Genomic DNA, 17,379 nt, shown 5'->3' with positions numbered 1-17,379 from the left:
ACGAAGCACAACGCTTTTTGGTTCCAGCCAAAATGGTGCATGCATGTACACACGAGGGGTTTATGCTTTTTTACTGCGCGGTGGCATTCTACCGCACGGATGCGTCACAATTTACTTATCCAGTCCCTGTCGGATACACATTTGGGTTGTTGCCAGTGGGAGTCTATTTCAAATAAAGTCACTGTGGACATTCGTGTCCAGGTCGTTTCGTGGGCAAATGTTCTCATTCCCCTCTTGTGGATACAGAGGGGAGGCATCACTAGGTTGAGGAGAAGCATATGTTTCTTATCAAAATCTGCCCACATCGGGGCGCCTGGGTGGCTCAGTTGGTTAAGCGTCCGACTTCGGCTCAGGTCATGATCTCACGGTTCGTGGGTTCAAGCCCCGCGTCGGGCTCTGTGCTGACAGCTGAGAGTCTGGAGCCTGCTTCGACTGAACCACCCAGGTGCCCCTCACTGGGCTCTTAATTTGCATTGCATTAAAGACTCACGATGTGGGGCACTCTCTTCATGTGTGTACGTGTCATTGTACGTCTCCTCTAGTAAAGTGCACAGATTTGATTGGGTGGTTTGAGAGTCTGTGGGGTCTTTCGGATACGGTTCAATTCCAGATAGATGCTATGAGAAGATTTCCTCTCGTGTTTTCTCTTTCTTGCCACCGTCTTTTGAGGAATACGTCTTCGTTTTAGGATGCCTGGGTGGCTCGGTCGGCTACGAGTCTGGCTCTTGATTTCTGCTCAGGTCATGACCTCACAGTTTGTGAGATTGAGCCCCGTGTCGGGCTCTGCACTGACAGCACGGAGCCTGCTTGGGATTCTCTCTCTCCCTCTCTCTCTCTGCCCCACTCCTGCTCATGCCCTCTCTCTTTTTTTTTTTTTTTTTTTCCAACGTTTATTTATTTTTGGGACAGAGAGAGACAGAGCATGAACGGGGGAGGGGCAGAGAGAGAGGGAGACACAGAATCGGAAACAGGCTCCAGGCTCTGAGCCATCAGCTCAGAGCCCGACGCGGGGCTCGAACTCACGGACCGCGAGTCATGCCCTCTCTCTTAATAAACTTAAAAAAAAATAAAAATAAACAAGTTCCCATTTTTGACCCCGTCTAGTCTGTCCACCCCTTCTTTTGTGGCGAGTGCTTTCTGTGACGTCTTTGACCCAAAGTCACAAAGGTATTTTTTGTTCATATTTTCTTCTAGAAGTGTTATAATTTCAGTTCATACCTTTAAGTTGATGGCTGGGACTGAGTCCATCTTTGTATATGACGTGAGAGCTGGGGGTTTACTTTTGTCCATCCGGAGCCTCCCAATTTCTGGCATCATCTATTGAATCACCTCAGCACTACGGCCATATGGGTCGATTTCTGGATTCTCCGTTGGGCCCCACTGTTACATATGTTGATTCTTACACCAGTCACACTGGCTTGATTACTGCTGGTTCTCACAGTAAGCCTGAAATCAGTGTATATTCTGCCACTCGGTGCCTTTTCAGAATTGTTTTTGGCTGTTCTAAATCCTCTTTATGCCCATAAAGATTTTATAATGACTTCGTCAAATTCTAAAACAAACAAAAAACAGTCTGCTGGATTTTTGATTGGAATGCCATTGCGTTTACAGATCACTGTGGGGAGAATTGACATCTTAACACTGAGTCTTGGGATTCATAAACAGTCTACCATTAGATACTCTTAGGGTTTTCTGCGGAGAGGTAGTTTGTGTCCCCGATGCGCTGTAAATGTGTATATTGCTTTCTTAATTTGCGCTCTGCAACTTGGCTGGAGCCCCGAGGGGTGATCTCACGGGCCTACTGTCCTCCTCTAGATCTTTGTCGCATGCATCCAGCAGAGGCCTGTGGACAAGAGCTGATAAGTAAATACAGCCCCCCACCCCACCCCACCCCGCCTTGGGCCTGGGGCGCGTCATGATTCCAAACTGTCACTCTAACCTTTTAGGTTTTTTCAAACTTGGTATTTTCTCACCTGCTTACATGTGGACCACTTCGTCCCATGATCTGCCTAAGTGAAAATAGCCTATGGACCCTTTCTCCTGACACGGGCTTGTCACTCTTTGCAACTGAGTTTACCTGCTTGCCTGACCACTCACCCCTCTGATAAGCTAAAAAAAACAAAACAAAACAAAACAAAACAGTCCCACTTTGTAGACTACTAGGCTTTTTTCTTACAGTTTTCTGCAGTTTTCTACCTCCTAAGCAGGATGTGGGTAACGTTTAGTCAGGGCTGTGGCTTGGGCTTCCCAAGGCCCTGGTCAGCAGTCCCTGCAGGGTGAAACGGTCACAGGGGGACTGGAGCAGGGGTAGGACTGCTCAGGTGGAGGTCTGGGGGCTTTTTCAGGAACCCAAACTCTGACTCTGGCCCACTCCGGTGGCAGACCCAACAGCTCATCTGGTCCCGCTAGCTGAGCGGGCCCCCTAGGCCCCGGCTCCAGGAATACCCCAGGGGCAATGTCGCCCCCGGGAGGCACCCTCATCGTCGTCTCTTGCATTTTCTGATCATGTTGTTTCCAGAGGTAGGCACGGCAAACGCTTTCACTGCCGTTTTCCAGAGGGGCAGAGGGGGCCGTGCCCCTCAGAATCTCAGGGCCCAAAGGCTCCCCAGAGCGGTGACGCCCCCATGCTAGACTCTGTGGGGCCGTAATGGTGGGTGGAGGGTCCTCGGGGCTGGTTTCTGGGTCCCTCTCCCTCGAGCACTGCAGGCCCGCTTTGAGATACCGCCCTTAGGCCTGGGAGGACTGATCACAGGTTCCCAATGGTGTGACATTTTAAATTACCTCTCCAGCCCCACAGCGCTGCTCCCAGACCCCGCGACGGCGCCTACACGAAGGGCTCCCGCGGTAGCCGGGCTCAGCGCAGCGACAGACTGGCAATGTCCCCCGTGGTGCAAGATAGGGGCACATCAGCACGCATGCCCAGGTGGTATCCCTGCCCCACGAAGTGTGCGCGGTCCTCCGTCAGAGCCAGGGGTGCTGGGGCTCTTAGAGGACCCCACTCTGCCCACCGTACAAAAGGCAAAAGGCACGTACCCCCCCCCCCCCCCGCCCACCCCGGGGCCCCAGGACCCTGCTCTTTGCAAGCCATCTGTACCTTGGCCTGCAGAATTCCCTGCCTGAGGTCACAAGTGCGATTTGAGGGCCCGTGCCAGCATCACCCAGGTTGGCAGGGATGTCACTGTGTGTGCACCCCTGGGCTCCAGGGGTAGTTGTCCAGAATGTCCCCCTTCCCAGGGGGAGGCTGTTGGCGGAGGGATATAAACGGAGTTTGGGCTTGAGGCTAGAGGGTCCACACACAGGCATGTGAGGTCTGGAGCGGACCTCTGTGCCTCGTCCTGAGCCCCACGGCTGGCAGGGAAGGGCCTGGGGTACACTCCTTAAAAGCGTGCGGTGGTGGATTGGTGATGTCTGACACAAGCAAGGTGTGAAGCACGGATGGCTGGTTTTTTAAATGATTTTTTAATGTTTATTTTGAGAGAGAGCGCGCGCGCACGCACACACATGAGCAGGGGAGGGGCAGAGAGAGAGGGAAGGGAAGAATCCCACACGGAGCCCAAATCAGGGCTTGAACTCACGAGCCGCGAGATCATAACCTGAGCCGACATCAAGAGTCGGAGGCCTAACCAACTGAGCCACCCAGGCCCCCCCACGGATGGGTGGTTTTAAGTTATTCCTGCTACGTGCCAGCCCTCCCTGCTCCCCCGGCGTCACGTCCCTTCCCCCGCCTATCCGGCACTCTCATTCCGCCTGGACTTTTCCAGGGAAAGAGTGCTCACCCCCCCCCCCAAGGGAAGCCACCCCTTGCTGTCCCTATGCACACCCCAAAACTACCTCCCAGGCACTTCCACGCGGATGGTGACCTGCCCAAGGCCACAGAGCTACTCGAGGGCGGCCCCCCCCCCCCCCCCCCCCGGCCCACGGTGCTGTTCTGGCCTCTCTTCCCTGAGCTGGTGCTCCGAGGAGCCCAAGAGCAAGTGAGGCCGAGAAAGGGAAGCTGAGGGTCGAGCCTCTGCGGCTTTGCTCCCCCATCCATCCCCTACCCCCAGGCACCTTGCCCAGCAGAGTACATGAGAGGGAGGCTTCACCGTCCTTTTCCTCTAAAACAGAGACAACGAGAAAAACACAACATGCCATTTGGGGGTCCAAAACGAAACACCAAGGACAATGTTAATAAATACATAAACGTGTAAAGATCCGGATCTCAGAGGCATGGGAAGTTACACCCCTAACGCCAGCAGGCTGGGTCTCACATCACAGGAATGATTTCAGTGTGTGCCCCAGCGGCCCAGGGAGGGGGTGGCAGCAGGTGGAGAGGACGGCTGGGGAGCCCCCTCCGGGCCTCTGTTCTCCAGGGGTTGTGGGGGTGGGGACCCACTGCTCCGAGGCCTCTAGCCTGGCTCAGAACAGCCCTCCTGCCCCCAGGAAGGCAGGCAGGCAAGCACCTCTGTCACCTGCTGAGGAGTCTGGGACACCCTCTGTGTGACTGGGAATGAGGACCCTTGGGAGAAATCCTGGCACCCCAAGGGGCCTCCTGGGAGCCAGGGGGTCTAGGGAAGTTACCTGCCTTTGGAGGTAACACGGAGAGTAGCTGACGCCCCCACAATGCTGTGGGTCATGCTCACATGCCTCCCCCCCCCCCCCCCCCCCCCCCCGCCGCCAGGCATGGGGCAAAGGCTCACATCCTGCCCTGGGGCTTGGGCCTGGGTGGACTGTGGTCCTCAGCCTTGGGACCTGACTGCACCCCGTTACCCTAGCACCACAAACTTCTGGCCCAGCCCCGGCCAGGTGGGAGAAGACCCCTGACTCCAGCAGGGGTGGTCTTCGGCAGAGAACGATGATGGATGGGGCACAACCTGAGAACTCACATCCCTGTGTCCCAGAAAGTCACCTTCCGGGCCGGGCTCCTTTCATGCTGCAAAGTGACGACCGAAGTTGACATTCCTGGTGCGGCCAGGGGTCTAGCACCAGTTGTGCATGCCCCGGATGATGAGAACACGCATTCCAGACTGTCCAGGACCCCCTTCTCTGGGCTGGACCGGGTGAGGTTGGGATGCACCGGAAGTAACAGGAGGTGCCATGTGCGTGGGGCAGAGGTGGTCACCAACACTGCCTTCTGGCCAGCAAGGGTGAGGTGGGTTCTGGCCTTGGCCTTGGCCTTGGCTGGAGGAGCTGTGTGGTGCTCTTGCTATGAAGAGCTGGGCCTGAGATGAACTCGCCTCCCACCCACCCCAGCCCTGCAGCCTGAGCGTCATGACCACACTCACCCCTCGCCCCCTTCCTCGTGGACTGCCCTGAGAGTGCTCCCCCCTCACCTTCCCTGGTCCCGCTTTGCCTCTCTGGGCAGAGGGGCCAGATAGACAGGACCTCCATAGTGGACCCCACAAGTTCTGGCAAAGGCAGGCAGCTGGAAGGATCCGGGATGGGGGGGGGGGTGCTAGCTGGCCCTCAGTCCTGCCAAGAGACAGACGGGGAGCCCCTGAGAGGTACGACTGTCCCCCTGGCTGCTTGCTGAGGTATCTCCGGTTAGGGCTTCCCCTGATCTTTTTCTTCCTCACGCGCCCGCTTCACGGGCTCAAGTGTCACAGCCCCCAAACTAGAACAACAAGAAGGCAAATAATTTAGAAGGAAGTCTGTGTTTGCCGCTGCCCCCGCTGCGTGTCCTCTGAGCTGGCGGTCTCTGAGGCAGCACACAGTGTAAACTTGACTGGCGGGATAGGCGAGGCGGGGCTCATGTCCCCAGGGAGGTGGCGGGAAGGCTGGTGCCTGGGTGCTTCGGGTCTTCCCTGAGCCGCCCTTTTTCCTCGGAGACTGGCACAGGTGCCCTGGTCCAGCCCCAAGGCAGTCCCCGGGGGGTGCCAGGGGAAGTGCCCCCAGCTGCTCTGGGGCCCAGTGTCTGGGGAGTAAAGCGGTGCTGGGTCACCGGGGGGCTGGTGCCCAGAGGTCTCGGGAGTTGTGTGGGCTGGCCGTGCTGATGGGCATCTGACCCTGTTGTTCCCACAGTGGGCTCCACAGCATCTGGAGGGGACTTCGGACTCCCGGGAGTAGAGAATGGTGGCGGCGAGGCCAGGCCAGGGTCCGGGCTGGTGTCGGGGCCCAGGGCCGTCTTGGAACAGGACTCACAGCACAGCCGGTGGTAGCCGGGGATGGAGCAGTAGCGATCGAGTGCTTCCGTCTGGCAGAAGATGGACCGGTCCCCCACGCAGGGCTCCGCTGCACGCATATGGCACAAGGACCACTGCCGGGAGGACGCCTCCATCTCCCACTCGGCCCCCCCAACCGCCGGCCTCCAGCTCCCGCCCTTGCTGGACCTGATCTAAAGCTTTGCCCTGGAGGGTGCCACGGGCCTGCCTGAAGGGAGAGACTGGCCCGAGTAAGAGCCCTTATTTTACGGAAGAGGAACTGAAATCCCCTAGAGCAGTGGTTCTCAAAAAGGGTCTCCACACATGAAGCATCGGCATCGTCTGGAAGCTGGTGAGCAATGCCAATTCTCACGCCCCATCCAGACCTACCGAATCAGAAGTTCTGGGCGTGGGGCTTAGTTCTGCGTTTCAACAAAACCTTCGAGTGACTCCAATGCGTGGACCAATCTGAGAACCACGGGCCTACATCAGTAGTCGTCAGATGTGGCTGCTAAGTGGAATCCCCCAGGGGCTTTCCAAATAGGCACTGCGCACCTCCCACGCCCGGGGAGACTGGACGGCCAGTGTGGCCTGGGCGCTGGGTGGTTCTGACCTGCAGCAAAGCTTGGAAACCCTGCTCTCAGTGAAGTAGGAATCTTGGTCCCCTCCCAATCCACCCAAAGGAACTGATCCACTCGGGCCAGGGCCAGGCAAATGCCCAGGTAACCCACACTTGGGACAAGCCGAGGCAACATCCTGCCACCCGTCAACACACATTTGGAACACTAAGCCCTCCACCGATAAATCTGGAATCAAGCAGATCTGGGTTCCAACTGAGGCTCCACCACTGAAAAAGTGTGAGCCCTTGGGCAAGCCACTGAAGCTCTCCAACCCTCAGTCTCCTCTCCTATAAAATGGGGATAATGCTAGACACTTACCAATGAACAATAACATTATGATTATAAATAACATTTATAAAGTTCCTGGCATATAGGGGTGCCCACTATATAACTTTCATTTGCTTTGGTTCAGATATCTAAAAATCGTTTTGTGTTTCTGTGATAATTCCAGGTAGGTCTCTCCAGACAATGTGAAGGCAGGAACTTTGCTTTCTGCTAATTTTTTCTCTGTGTGTGTGTGTGTGTGTGTGTGTGTGTGTTTAGGGACGGGGCAGAGGGTCGGGGGCTGGTTTAGGGCAACAGGAAAATTAGGGGGAAAAAAAAAAAAAAAGGAAAGCCAGTGGCCTCTAGATGGCGCCAGAATTCTAGGACCAGAATCAGAGCCGACGCTTTGCTCCTGGACAGAAAAGGGAAGGAAATCTGGCACTTGTGCAGCCTGGGTCTCAGAACAGGGGCAGAGCAGCAGCCAGGCTGGAGCCAGAAGATCCTCTGTGGGCATCGAGTGAGATGATGAGCTGAGCTCAGAGAGGTTTAGGGATCTGCACATGGTCACATAGCCAGTTGGTCCTCCAGCTAGAATTTACAGTCTGTGATTTTTCTGCTACTTGTCTTGTCAGACCCTGGTCCTTGAGAAGATGAAGTAGGAAAAGAGAGAGAGAAAGAATCTAGGAAGGAAGTATATGGCTGGTATATAGCAGATGCTCAGTTAACGTTAATGGATGGATGGATGGATACATGAATGACGGATGATGGATGATGGATAGATGGATGGATGGATGGATGAATGGATGGGTAGATGGATGGATGGATGCATACATAGGTGACGGATGATGGATGATGGATGGATGGATGGATGGATGGATAGATGGGTGGATGGATGGATGGATGCATGGATACATGGATGACAGGTGACGGATGATGGATGGATGGATGGATGGATGGATGGATGAATGGATGGGTAGATGGATGGATGGATGGATGCATACATAGATGACGGATGATGGATGATGGATGGATGGATAGATGGGTAGATGGATGGATGGATGGATGGATGGATGGATAAATGGATGACAGATGACGGATGATGGATGGATGGATGGATGGATGGGTAGATGGATGGATGGATGCATACATGGATGACGGATGATGGATGGATGGATGGATGGATGGAGAGATGGGAGGATGGACTAACTGGCTCCTGATCATGAGGCAGAGAGAAAGTACTACCACCATTTTTGTTATCTGACAGCTAGGCAGGAGTGCGTGCATTATCTCATTTAATTCAACAACCCTACGAAGACAGCTCAGATCTACAATTGCTTATCCCAAAACCTTGAAACCAGATATGACTGATAATTCAGAACTTCTGAGGTTAGAAAAGTAATATTGATATTATAGAACATCTGTCATAGGGAGTGGGATATCCCCTTATAACTACAGCAATGTTTCTGTAGCAAAAGAATAATTGATCTCTTGTTGGGTCAGGCCAGGCTCTGCTGCGAAATGAGTCTGCACCGAATTTAGGGCACCACTTGCAGCTTTCAACATTTTGGAATTGCAGGTAAGGGACTGTGGACCCGTATGGGTAGCACCCCCAGCCCACAGCTGAGGGATCTGAGGCTCCAGGGGGCTGAGGTCGCATGGACAGCCTGGAAACTCAGGCTGTTCCACTGCATGGCCTGTGCTTGCGACATGGCGACCACTGGAAGGTTTGGGCTGGGGGTTGGGTCCAGATAGATACACACTTACTTGATAATATCTTGTTAATGGGATGTAGGGGCCCAGACTGTGGCGCCCACTGTCCTTCTGGAGTCACAAGTTCCCGAATGTCAGCTCTCGCTGTAGAGTTCTGGAGATTGCCTGTGAGTGGGGACAAGCAGTTCTAGCACTGGGGATTTCTAGGGGGCAAGGACGCAAGCTGGGCTGGGCTTCAGGTCTAGGCCGGAGGAGCTGGGCCTGCCCCCCTCCCCCATCCTACCCAGCTCACCTTCACAGGGGGGAAGGCTGCAGACCTGGACAGTGTCCGGCTTCTCCCCCTCACACTGCCCAAGACTGTTGGCGTTGGTCCGGCACACGACCTGCCGCTGCTGGATGCCCTCCCCGCAGGTGGCGGAGCACTGTCGCGGGAAGGCCGGGGCCGGGTCAAGCCACAGTGGCCGGGGAGGGGTAGGTGGAGAGACAAGAGGAAGGGAGCAGTGAGCTCCAGAGTCTAGCCAATGCCCGGGACGGAAAGGTACAGAGGAGGGCCCCGGGTTTCTACTGACCAGAGGGATATGCAAGGACGGCTCCAAGTAGCCTCAGGAGGACAGAACACCAGCTGTCCGTATTCCTGGGCCAGGCGAATGGCCGAACCTTCCTGTCACCTATACGGTTAACCCTGGTTCAGGAGGGGACCTCCAGAACCCCATTCCAGCACTTTTGCCTGTGTTTACCATGTCTGGCCTGTGCCTGGGTCCTTAAATATTTTGTGGATCATTCTGGCAAACTCCCCTATTGTGATCCACCAGCCTGAGGGACCTGAAGTAGGTCCACTTACTTGATATCTTAATCATGGGATGCAAGGGGGGGCGCCTGGGTGGCGCAGTCGGTTAAGCGTCCGACTTCAGCCAGGTCACGATCTCACGGTCAGTGAGTTCAAGCCCCGCGTGGGCTCTGTGCTGACAGCTCGGAGCCCGGAGCCTGCTTCGGATTCTGTGTCTCCCTCTCTCTCAGCCCCTCCTCCCTCACACTCTGTCTCTCTCTCGCTCTCAAAAATAAATAAACATTAAAAAAAATTTTTTTTTAAACAATGGGATGTAAGGACCCAGATTGTGACACTTGCTAAACTGAGAGACCTGGGTGACAAGGTCGCTGTGAACCCCTTTAGCTCTGACATTCGGTGACTCTGTGCCTCAACATACCAAAACTCAGCTGGCAGAGGCATGTTCACAAGTGTCTTCCGGGGCACCTGGGTGGCTCAGTCGGTTAAGTGTCTGACGCTTGATTTCGGCTCAGGTCACACATGATCTCACGGTTCATGGGTTTGAGCCCCGTGTCGGGCACTCCGCTGACAACATGGAAACTGCTGCTTAGGATTTTCTCTCTCTCTTTCTCTCTGCCCCTCCCCAGCTCATGCACTCTCTCTCTCTCTCAAAATAAATAAGTAAAGTAAACTTCAAAAAAAAGTGTCTCCTGGGGTGCCTGGGTGGCTCAGTCGGTCAAGCATCTGACTTCGGCTCAGGTCATGATCTCAAGGTTCGTGGGTTCAAGCCCCGCGTGGGCTCTGTGCTGACAGCTCAGAGCCTGGAGCCTGCTTCAGATTCTCTCTCTCTCTCTCTCTCTCTCTCTCTCTCTCTGTGTCTCTCTGTGCCCCCCCCCCCATTCACACTCTGTCTCTCAAAAAAAATAAAAATAAAACACACACAAAAAAAGCATCTTCTTCCCCAAAAGGGAAAGGTGTGGGCACAAAGGAGCCGGAGGCAAACAGTTTGCAGGGCCTGCTGCACATGTCACCCCCAGGCCTCACCTCCTCTGAGAGACGGGGGCTGGTGGCGGGGGCTCCCCAAAAGCAAGGCTGCACCGTGTGACCAGGCCACAGGATGGGGGAGAGGCCACAGAAATGTACTTCTCCTGCTGGGCCCGAGGGAGACACGAGCGTTAAGGGCCACACAAACCGTGGGACTGGATGGCTCCTCCCCCAAGGATGAATAATGCCAACAGCTCCTGAACGCTCTGTCGGTCTCACAGGGGCAACAGTCTTCCACCACCTGTCACCTCGCTGCCAGCGTTACCTAAGGGCCCTTTGTGGGCCAGCAGTCTTCTGTTTTATATTCAAACAAATAAAGCTGTGTGTTGAGGAGAAGAAAACAAAATCTGCCTACATTGTGCGGGGATTTGGGGTATTTAAAAATACTCTTCCTTATGCAATATTCTAAGCATCCAGAAAAGTATGAGGAAGCCTGGTCACGAAAGCCTGTTCACATACCGCCAGCAGCTTGAATATATCAGCATTCTGGCAGATTTTCAAATACTGTGTTGTGCCTCTTTAAACTTTATGTGCATGGTATCTCATTGGAAGTGATCTGCCTTCATATTTCAGTGCTTTTTCTTACCTATTTCTCTGAGGTTTATCCACATCGGTAAGTATACTTCAAGCTTTTATTCTATGACCAGACCACGATTTTTTTTGACATTTTTAAAATATTTACTTATTTTTTTTTTTCAACGTTTATTTATTTATTTATTTTTTTTTTTTTTTTTTTTGGGACAGAGAGAGACAGAGCATGAATGGAGGAGGGGCAGAGAGAGAGGGAGACACAGAATCGGAAACAGGCTCCAGGCTCTGAGCCATCAGCCCAGAGCCCGACGCGGGGCTCGAACTCACGGACCGCGAGATCGTGACCTGGCTGAAGTCGGACGCTTAACCGACTGCGCCACCCAGGCGCCCCAATATTTACTTATTTTTGAGAGAGAGAGACAGAGACAGAGACAGAGACAGAGACAGAGAGAGTAGGGGAGGGGCAGAAAGAGAAGGAGACACAGAATCCAAAGCAGCTCCAGGCTCTGAGCTATCAGCACAGAGCCCCATGCGGGGCTCGAACTCATAAACCGTGAGATCATGACCTGAGCCAAACTCAGACACTTAACCAACTGAGCCACCCAGGCACCCAGACAATGATTTTTTTGGTCCAATCTCCTAGAGATGGACATTTAGGGTATTTGTTGATATTCTGCTATTACAATTAAGCATTGTTGTACTTATCTTTGTGACCAGAGGTTTTAAAAATTATGGTAAAATATATATATAACACTATTTTAACCATTTTTAAGTGCATGGTTCAGTGACATTAAGTACATTCACAATGTTGTACAACCATCACCACCTCCACGTCCAGAACTTTCTCCTTCTTCCTAAGCTGAAACCCTGTCCCCATTAAACACGGACTCCCCATGCCCTCTCCTCCAGCCCCAAGCACCCACCACCCTTCTTTCTGTCTCTATAAACCTGACCACTCTTGGTAAGTGGAATCATACAGCATTTATCATTTTGTGTCTGGCTGATTTCACTTATCATAATGCCTTCAAGGGTCACAGCAAATGAATTTTTTATTAAAAAAAATTTTTTTAGGGGCGCCTGGGTGGCTCAGTCGGTTAAGCGTCTGACTTCGGCCCAGGTCATGATCTCATGGTTCGTGGGTTCGAGCCCCGCATCAGGCTCTGTGCTGACAGCGCAGAGCCTGGAGCCTGTCTCAGATTCTGTGTCTCCCTCTCTCTCTGCCCCTCCTCCACTCGCACTCTGTGTCCCTCTGCATCAAAAATAAACATTAAAAAAAAATTTTTTTAATTGTTTTAATGTTTATTTATTTTTGAGAGAGAGAAAGAGAGAGACAGAGTGTGAACAGGGGAGGGGCAGAGAGAGAGAGGGAGACACAGAATCCAAAGCAGGTTCCAGGCTCCGAGCTGTCAGCCCAGAGCCCGACACGAGGCTTGAACCCACAAACCTTGAGATCATGACCTGAGCCAAAGTTGGACGCTTAACCGACTGAGCCACCCAGGCACCCTTCAAATGAATTTTTTAGAGAAAACTCAAGACAAAAATTTCCCTGTGGCCACTTCGAGGGCCCAGGCAGCAGCACTTGGACTGGCTATTCCACAGCCTTCTTATTATCTCCTCTTTCCTACCCTGGCCTCCCAGCAGTGAACTTTCTACAGAGCTGCTAGGTGACCTTTAAACCTGGAATCAGGGCTTGGAGCATCTGCATTAAAACCCTTCAACAGCTTCTCACTGCTCGTAGAATACATTCTTTTTCAAGTTTGTCTTTATTTATTTCGAGAGAGCACAAGCAGAGGAGGGGCAGAGAGAGAGAGACAGAATCCTGAGCAGGCTCCCTGCTGTCAGCACAGAGCGACACAGGGCTCAAACTCACTGTGAGATCATGACCTGAGCCGAAATCAAGACTCAGACGCTTAACTGACTGAGCCACCTAGAAGCCCCACTTGGAAAACATTCTAACTTTTCATAAAGCTCTGCAGGACTGATCCCTGCCTGCCTCTCTGTCATCCTGTCCCTTCCATTCAGCTCCAGTCCCACTCTCCTTTGGTTTCTGGAACACGGCAAGGGTCTTCCTGTGGCTCAGCCTTCAAGTCTCAACACAAACGTCACCTCCTCAGGGAGGTCCTCCCAGATACATTACCCCCATTTACTTCCGCACAGCTCCAACCGCCATCTATAAATGCTTCTGTTACTGGTTTAGGTCTCTCTCATTGGACTGTAAGTTACATGAGGACAAGTCGGTGATGGATTCCAGGCATTCCTAGCACAGCGTGCCTGGCACGTAGTTGGCATTTGGTAAATATTTCTTGAATGCAAGAAAGTGCTTCAGTTTGCTCACCTGTATCACGGGGGTCTTAACCCATGCCTCCTAGTTCCGACCCAGTTCTAGGTCAGAGCACATAGTGAATGAATATAAAGGCCTAGCCCAGGCCCATGGCCCAGCACACATAGGAGTTCTTGGACTCAGTTTTGAGAAAATTCAGATCAGATCAGATCAGATCAGAGGTGGGGAGGGAAATTCAGGCGGAGACTCTCTGCCACCAGGGAGCACCACATCTCTTAGTAGCTCCCTACCCCGTCCCACCTTTTCCCAGACTCCCCAGAGAGGGTGGCCACTGGCTCAGCCCCTCCCACCCTCTGAGAACAACTCACCTGGGACCAGGCTCCCGTGCGCCACTGGGCTGGGCAGGGCACGCGGAGGCAGGGCCGCCGGGCCTCGGGCCGATCCCCAGGGCAGGCCTTGGCCGGCATGGCCCTGTGGGTCCCGTTGGAGAGGGGCAGCAGGCACTGAACCCCCCGGGTCTGCACCCCCAGCTTCCCACAGCTCCGGCTGCAGGCACCCCACTCTTCCATCACCCACCTAGAGACAGACAAAGCAAAAGGTGAAGGAGAGGCGGGACTATGGGGACGCTTCCTCCCAGGGTCTCTCCCACCCCCTGAATCGCTGCGGGCAGGAGCTGGCAAGTGGGTCTGAGCTTCAGAATGCTGGGAGCCAAGACAACCGTCCACGGGCTCTGCAGCTGCCATAAGGGGGGGGGGGGGGTCACTTATGATCTCCTCTGCTTCCTCATCTGAAAAATGCACGGGTATGATGCACCTTTACATCTGGCACCCTGCACGTCCGCAGGCAAGTTATGAACATCAGAATTCTTTTCGGCACTTCGTAAATATCGGAGTGTGGGCAGGTACTGTCCTAGGTGCTGAGATACAGCACGAGATTCATGGCTGGTAGAGTTGAACCCCCGCCCCTGGGGCTCTTGGGACAGTTAAAGGACGTGTATACTTAAAAGCATTTGGCAGAGTGCATGCATGCGGTAGGCATGTAATAAAGACAGGCACTGTTACTATCGCCGTCAGCACCTGCAGAGTTTTGGTGCCGATCAGCTAAGCTGGTGGTCTCCCACCGTCTTTTGGCCACGGAGCAGCTTCCAAGAGCACCGTAAGCAGATACCACTGGATGAATTAGACAAAGACGAAAATGGCTCTGGTGGGGTGGCGGGAGGGGCGGCCACAACCCACTCCCCTCTCAGGTTCCTGAGACATCTTGTAGCGAATGAGGGCTCTTTCGGCCAACCCCTTCCTTTAAAAGACAAAAAAGGCCCCAAACTTCGTCTGGCATTTTACGGATGAGAAGCTGGGGGCGGGGGGGCGGGCGGTGACGTGCCCAGGACCACAGCCGAGTCAGCGCCGCGTGCTCTGTGGCCACAGACGTTGGTGGGGACAGTGGCCGGCATGCCGTGTGAAGGGGGAGCGTGGAGCACTGAGGGGCAGGGGATCCCGCCTGGGCCAGGCACGGAGAGGCCACGGTGGACTCTGCACTGATCCCCAGCTCCTGTCCTGGCCCTGAGGTCCCCCCAGCCTCAGGGAGCAGAGCTGCCGTGAATCAGCCAGGCCGAGTTAGACGGCTCGGACCCCAGAAGATTCCTGGGGAGGCAGGAAAGTGGACTGGGTACTCTGCCTGGGGCCGGGGAGGCGCTGGAGCCATCTCTGTGATGGGCTCAAGGCCACACCTCAACTTCCCAAAAAGTCATAGCTCTTCTCCTCCACAAAGCCCCCTCCAAATAAGCCCAAGAACATGATCTTGTGCCCAAATGAGCCTGTCTCCTCAGGTCAGGGAACCCACTCAGGGGCTAGACTAGGGGTGGGGGCCGCCGGACAGCATCCTGGCTTATGCCCTGGAGTCTAGAAGCACTGAGCTCGACTTCACCTCAACGTCCCCTCGGATCATCGAGGGAAAGCTGTGTCCCCAAAGTGGGCCTCTGTTTCCCCATCTGTAAAAGAATGCTGGAAGGGGCAGAACAAAGGAAGCACCGTCCTTCTTCTGGGAGCGGAAGTTAATCCGCAAACCCCACAGGGGGACAGACGGGGGCGGATGCGGCCAGACCGGCAAGGAGGGCAGCACTAGCCACGGACAGAGTCCGGTGTGTGGGCTGCTCTGCTCAGGGAGTCCCGGGTGCAGGGGCCGTGACCCTGGACACTCAGGGCCAGAGGAAGCAGCCCCTCCTCCCCGGCCCAAGGCTACGAGAGAGTCAGTGACGCCCACGGGAAGGGGTCAGGCTCCTGGCCGTCCCCCGGACACTCACGCAGGCTGGGCACACGGGTGCTGGTTGCAGCGCCGGCGGATGGGCTTGGGCCTCTTCCTGTGGTCACACAGGTGCCGCTGGACCATGTGGTGGTCTCGCCGGCGCCGGCAGCCGTATTTGGTGAACTGGATCCCTGGGGGGAGGACAGGCTGACTTGGGCCAGGTCCCGCCAGGCCCCCGCCACTCCGCTGGGTCTCAGGGACGGCACGCTCTGGAGAGCCCGTGCCTCCCCCGTGCCTTTGCACCCCTCTTGCCCAAGTCTCTTTCTGAAGAAGCCTTCCTTGGCCAGCCCATCTCATGTGTCCCTGATGTCGTGCCAGCGGTGCAGGGGCTGGGGTGGGGGAGGCGCCTGGCTCTGCATGGCTGCCTCCATGCATAGCCCGGGAGCCCTTACAGGGTGCAGGCCTCGCCCCGGTGCTGCTCCCCCACTCCCAGCCCCATCCCCAAGGCTCTGGCCAGGCAGGTGCCACACCCAAGAGATCTTTAAGGGGAAACGGAGGCACGAGCTAGGGACACATCAGGTGGAGACAGTGTTGGCCCCCAGCCACTCCTACTCCTCCCCTGCAAAGCCCTGGGCTGCCCCACGAGGCAGCCAGATGGCTGGGCAGGCCCGTACCTCCTCCGCAGGCCTTGGTGCAGGGGGCCCAGCTCTTGAGCGCCCACTCGTAGGTGTCCGTCTCCTCCAGGAGCACGTTGTTGCTCCCAATAAGGGGCAGCAAGTCCTCATGGATGATGTACTTGTAGGCCAGGCTGCTGCGGGGGCCACCCTCAGCTGGGGGGAGCACCTGAGGGGAGACAGAGCAGGTGGCACAGGACTGGAGAGCAGAGAAGCAGGGCCAGCATGGGGGGGGACAGGGAGGAGGGGGTCAAAGGAAAGGATGTGGGGTCAGCACCGAGCACGGCCTGGGAGACCATTCAGACCAGCAGCCACGCAGCAAACTCAGGCTAAGCAGCAGGAACAGCCTGCATGCTCACCTGGGATCATTTTCCTCCCAGACATAAGTCCTCACGAGGACAGGGACCGTGTCTGCTGGTCTGTCTTGCTTACCAGGGCATCTGCGCTACCTGACTCTGGTATGGCCAGGTCTATAGGACTCTGATCAGATATAAGACGGTCTGTAAGCCTCTGATCAGATATATGGTTGCAAATACCTTCTCCCATTCTGCTCAGCTTGTCTTCTCACTGTCTTCACGATGTCTTTCCAATGTACGAAGGTCCTCAATTTCCATGAAGACCAGTTTACCTATTTTTCTTTTGTTGCTCATGCTTCTGGTATCATAAGATGCAAGGTCAGGAGATTCCCCCCTCTATTTTCTCTAAGAGTTCTATGGTTTTAGCTCTCTTACTTGGATATTTGATCTAGTTTGATTTTGTTGTATACGGAGTGAGGTAGGGGTTCAACTTCATCCTTTTACATGTGGCTATCCAGTTGTCCCAGCACCATTAGGTAAAGAGATTATTCTTTGCCCATTGAATGGGTCTTGGTACCCTCAATCATTGGCATAGGTGTATGGGTGGCCAGTAAGTATAAGGTGAATAGAAAATACATGCAGAGTGAAATAATACACTGACACCAATAGGCTTCAGACCCTGCCCTCTAGGACCTCCCTGACTAGTGACGGTCGCACCAGGAAAGAAGCCTGTCCAAGCTCTCCCTGGCATGAATCAGCCAGTGTCAGGAGCACCACAGACAAAGCCCCTCCTGGTCTGAGCTCCTGCATTAATAATCCCTGCTCCATAAGCC

At 54.6% G+C, this 17,379-nt stretch overlaps 1 protein-coding gene across 5 annotated transcripts in view; it reads right to left on the bottom strand.

The window, feature by feature from the left end:
• Positions 1 to 3,446: 3,446 nt before the first annotated feature.
• Positions 3,447 to 17,379, bottom strand: part of ADAMTS14 (ADAM metallopeptidase with thrombospondin type 1 motif 14) — an 82,116-nt gene continuing 68,183 nt past the window's right edge. For 4 of the 5 annotated variants that reach the window (XM_045439508.1, XM_045439509.1, XM_045439510.1 and 1 more), the window contains exons 17-22: positions 16,251 to 16,419; positions 15,635 to 15,767; positions 13,704 to 13,911; positions 9,006 to 9,135; positions 8,768 to 8,878; positions 3,447 to 6,210 (exon numbers count right to left, since the gene is read on the bottom strand). In XM_045439508.1, coding sequence (XP_045295464.1) covers positions 5,729 to 6,210; positions 8,768 to 8,878; positions 9,006 to 9,135; positions 13,704 to 13,911; positions 15,635 to 15,767; positions 16,251 to 16,419 — 1,233 coding nt within the window. In that variant the 3' untranslated portion in view covers positions 3,447 to 5,728. Of the gene's footprint in view, positions 6,236 to 8,767; positions 8,879 to 9,005; positions 9,136 to 13,703; positions 13,912 to 15,634; positions 15,768 to 16,250; positions 16,420 to 17,379 lie in introns of all 5 variants that reach the window. The other variant, XM_045439513.1, reaches the window with a different exon arrangement.

The sequence above is a fragment of the Leopardus geoffroyi genome, chromosome D2 (genome assembly GCF_018350155.1).
Source record: "Leopardus geoffroyi isolate Oge1 chromosome D2, O.geoffroyi_Oge1_pat1.0, whole genome shotgun sequence".
Lineage (NCBI taxonomy): Eukaryota > Metazoa > Chordata > Mammalia > Carnivora > Felidae > Leopardus > Leopardus geoffroyi.
This window is presented reverse-complemented; position numbering and strand designations above follow the sequence as displayed.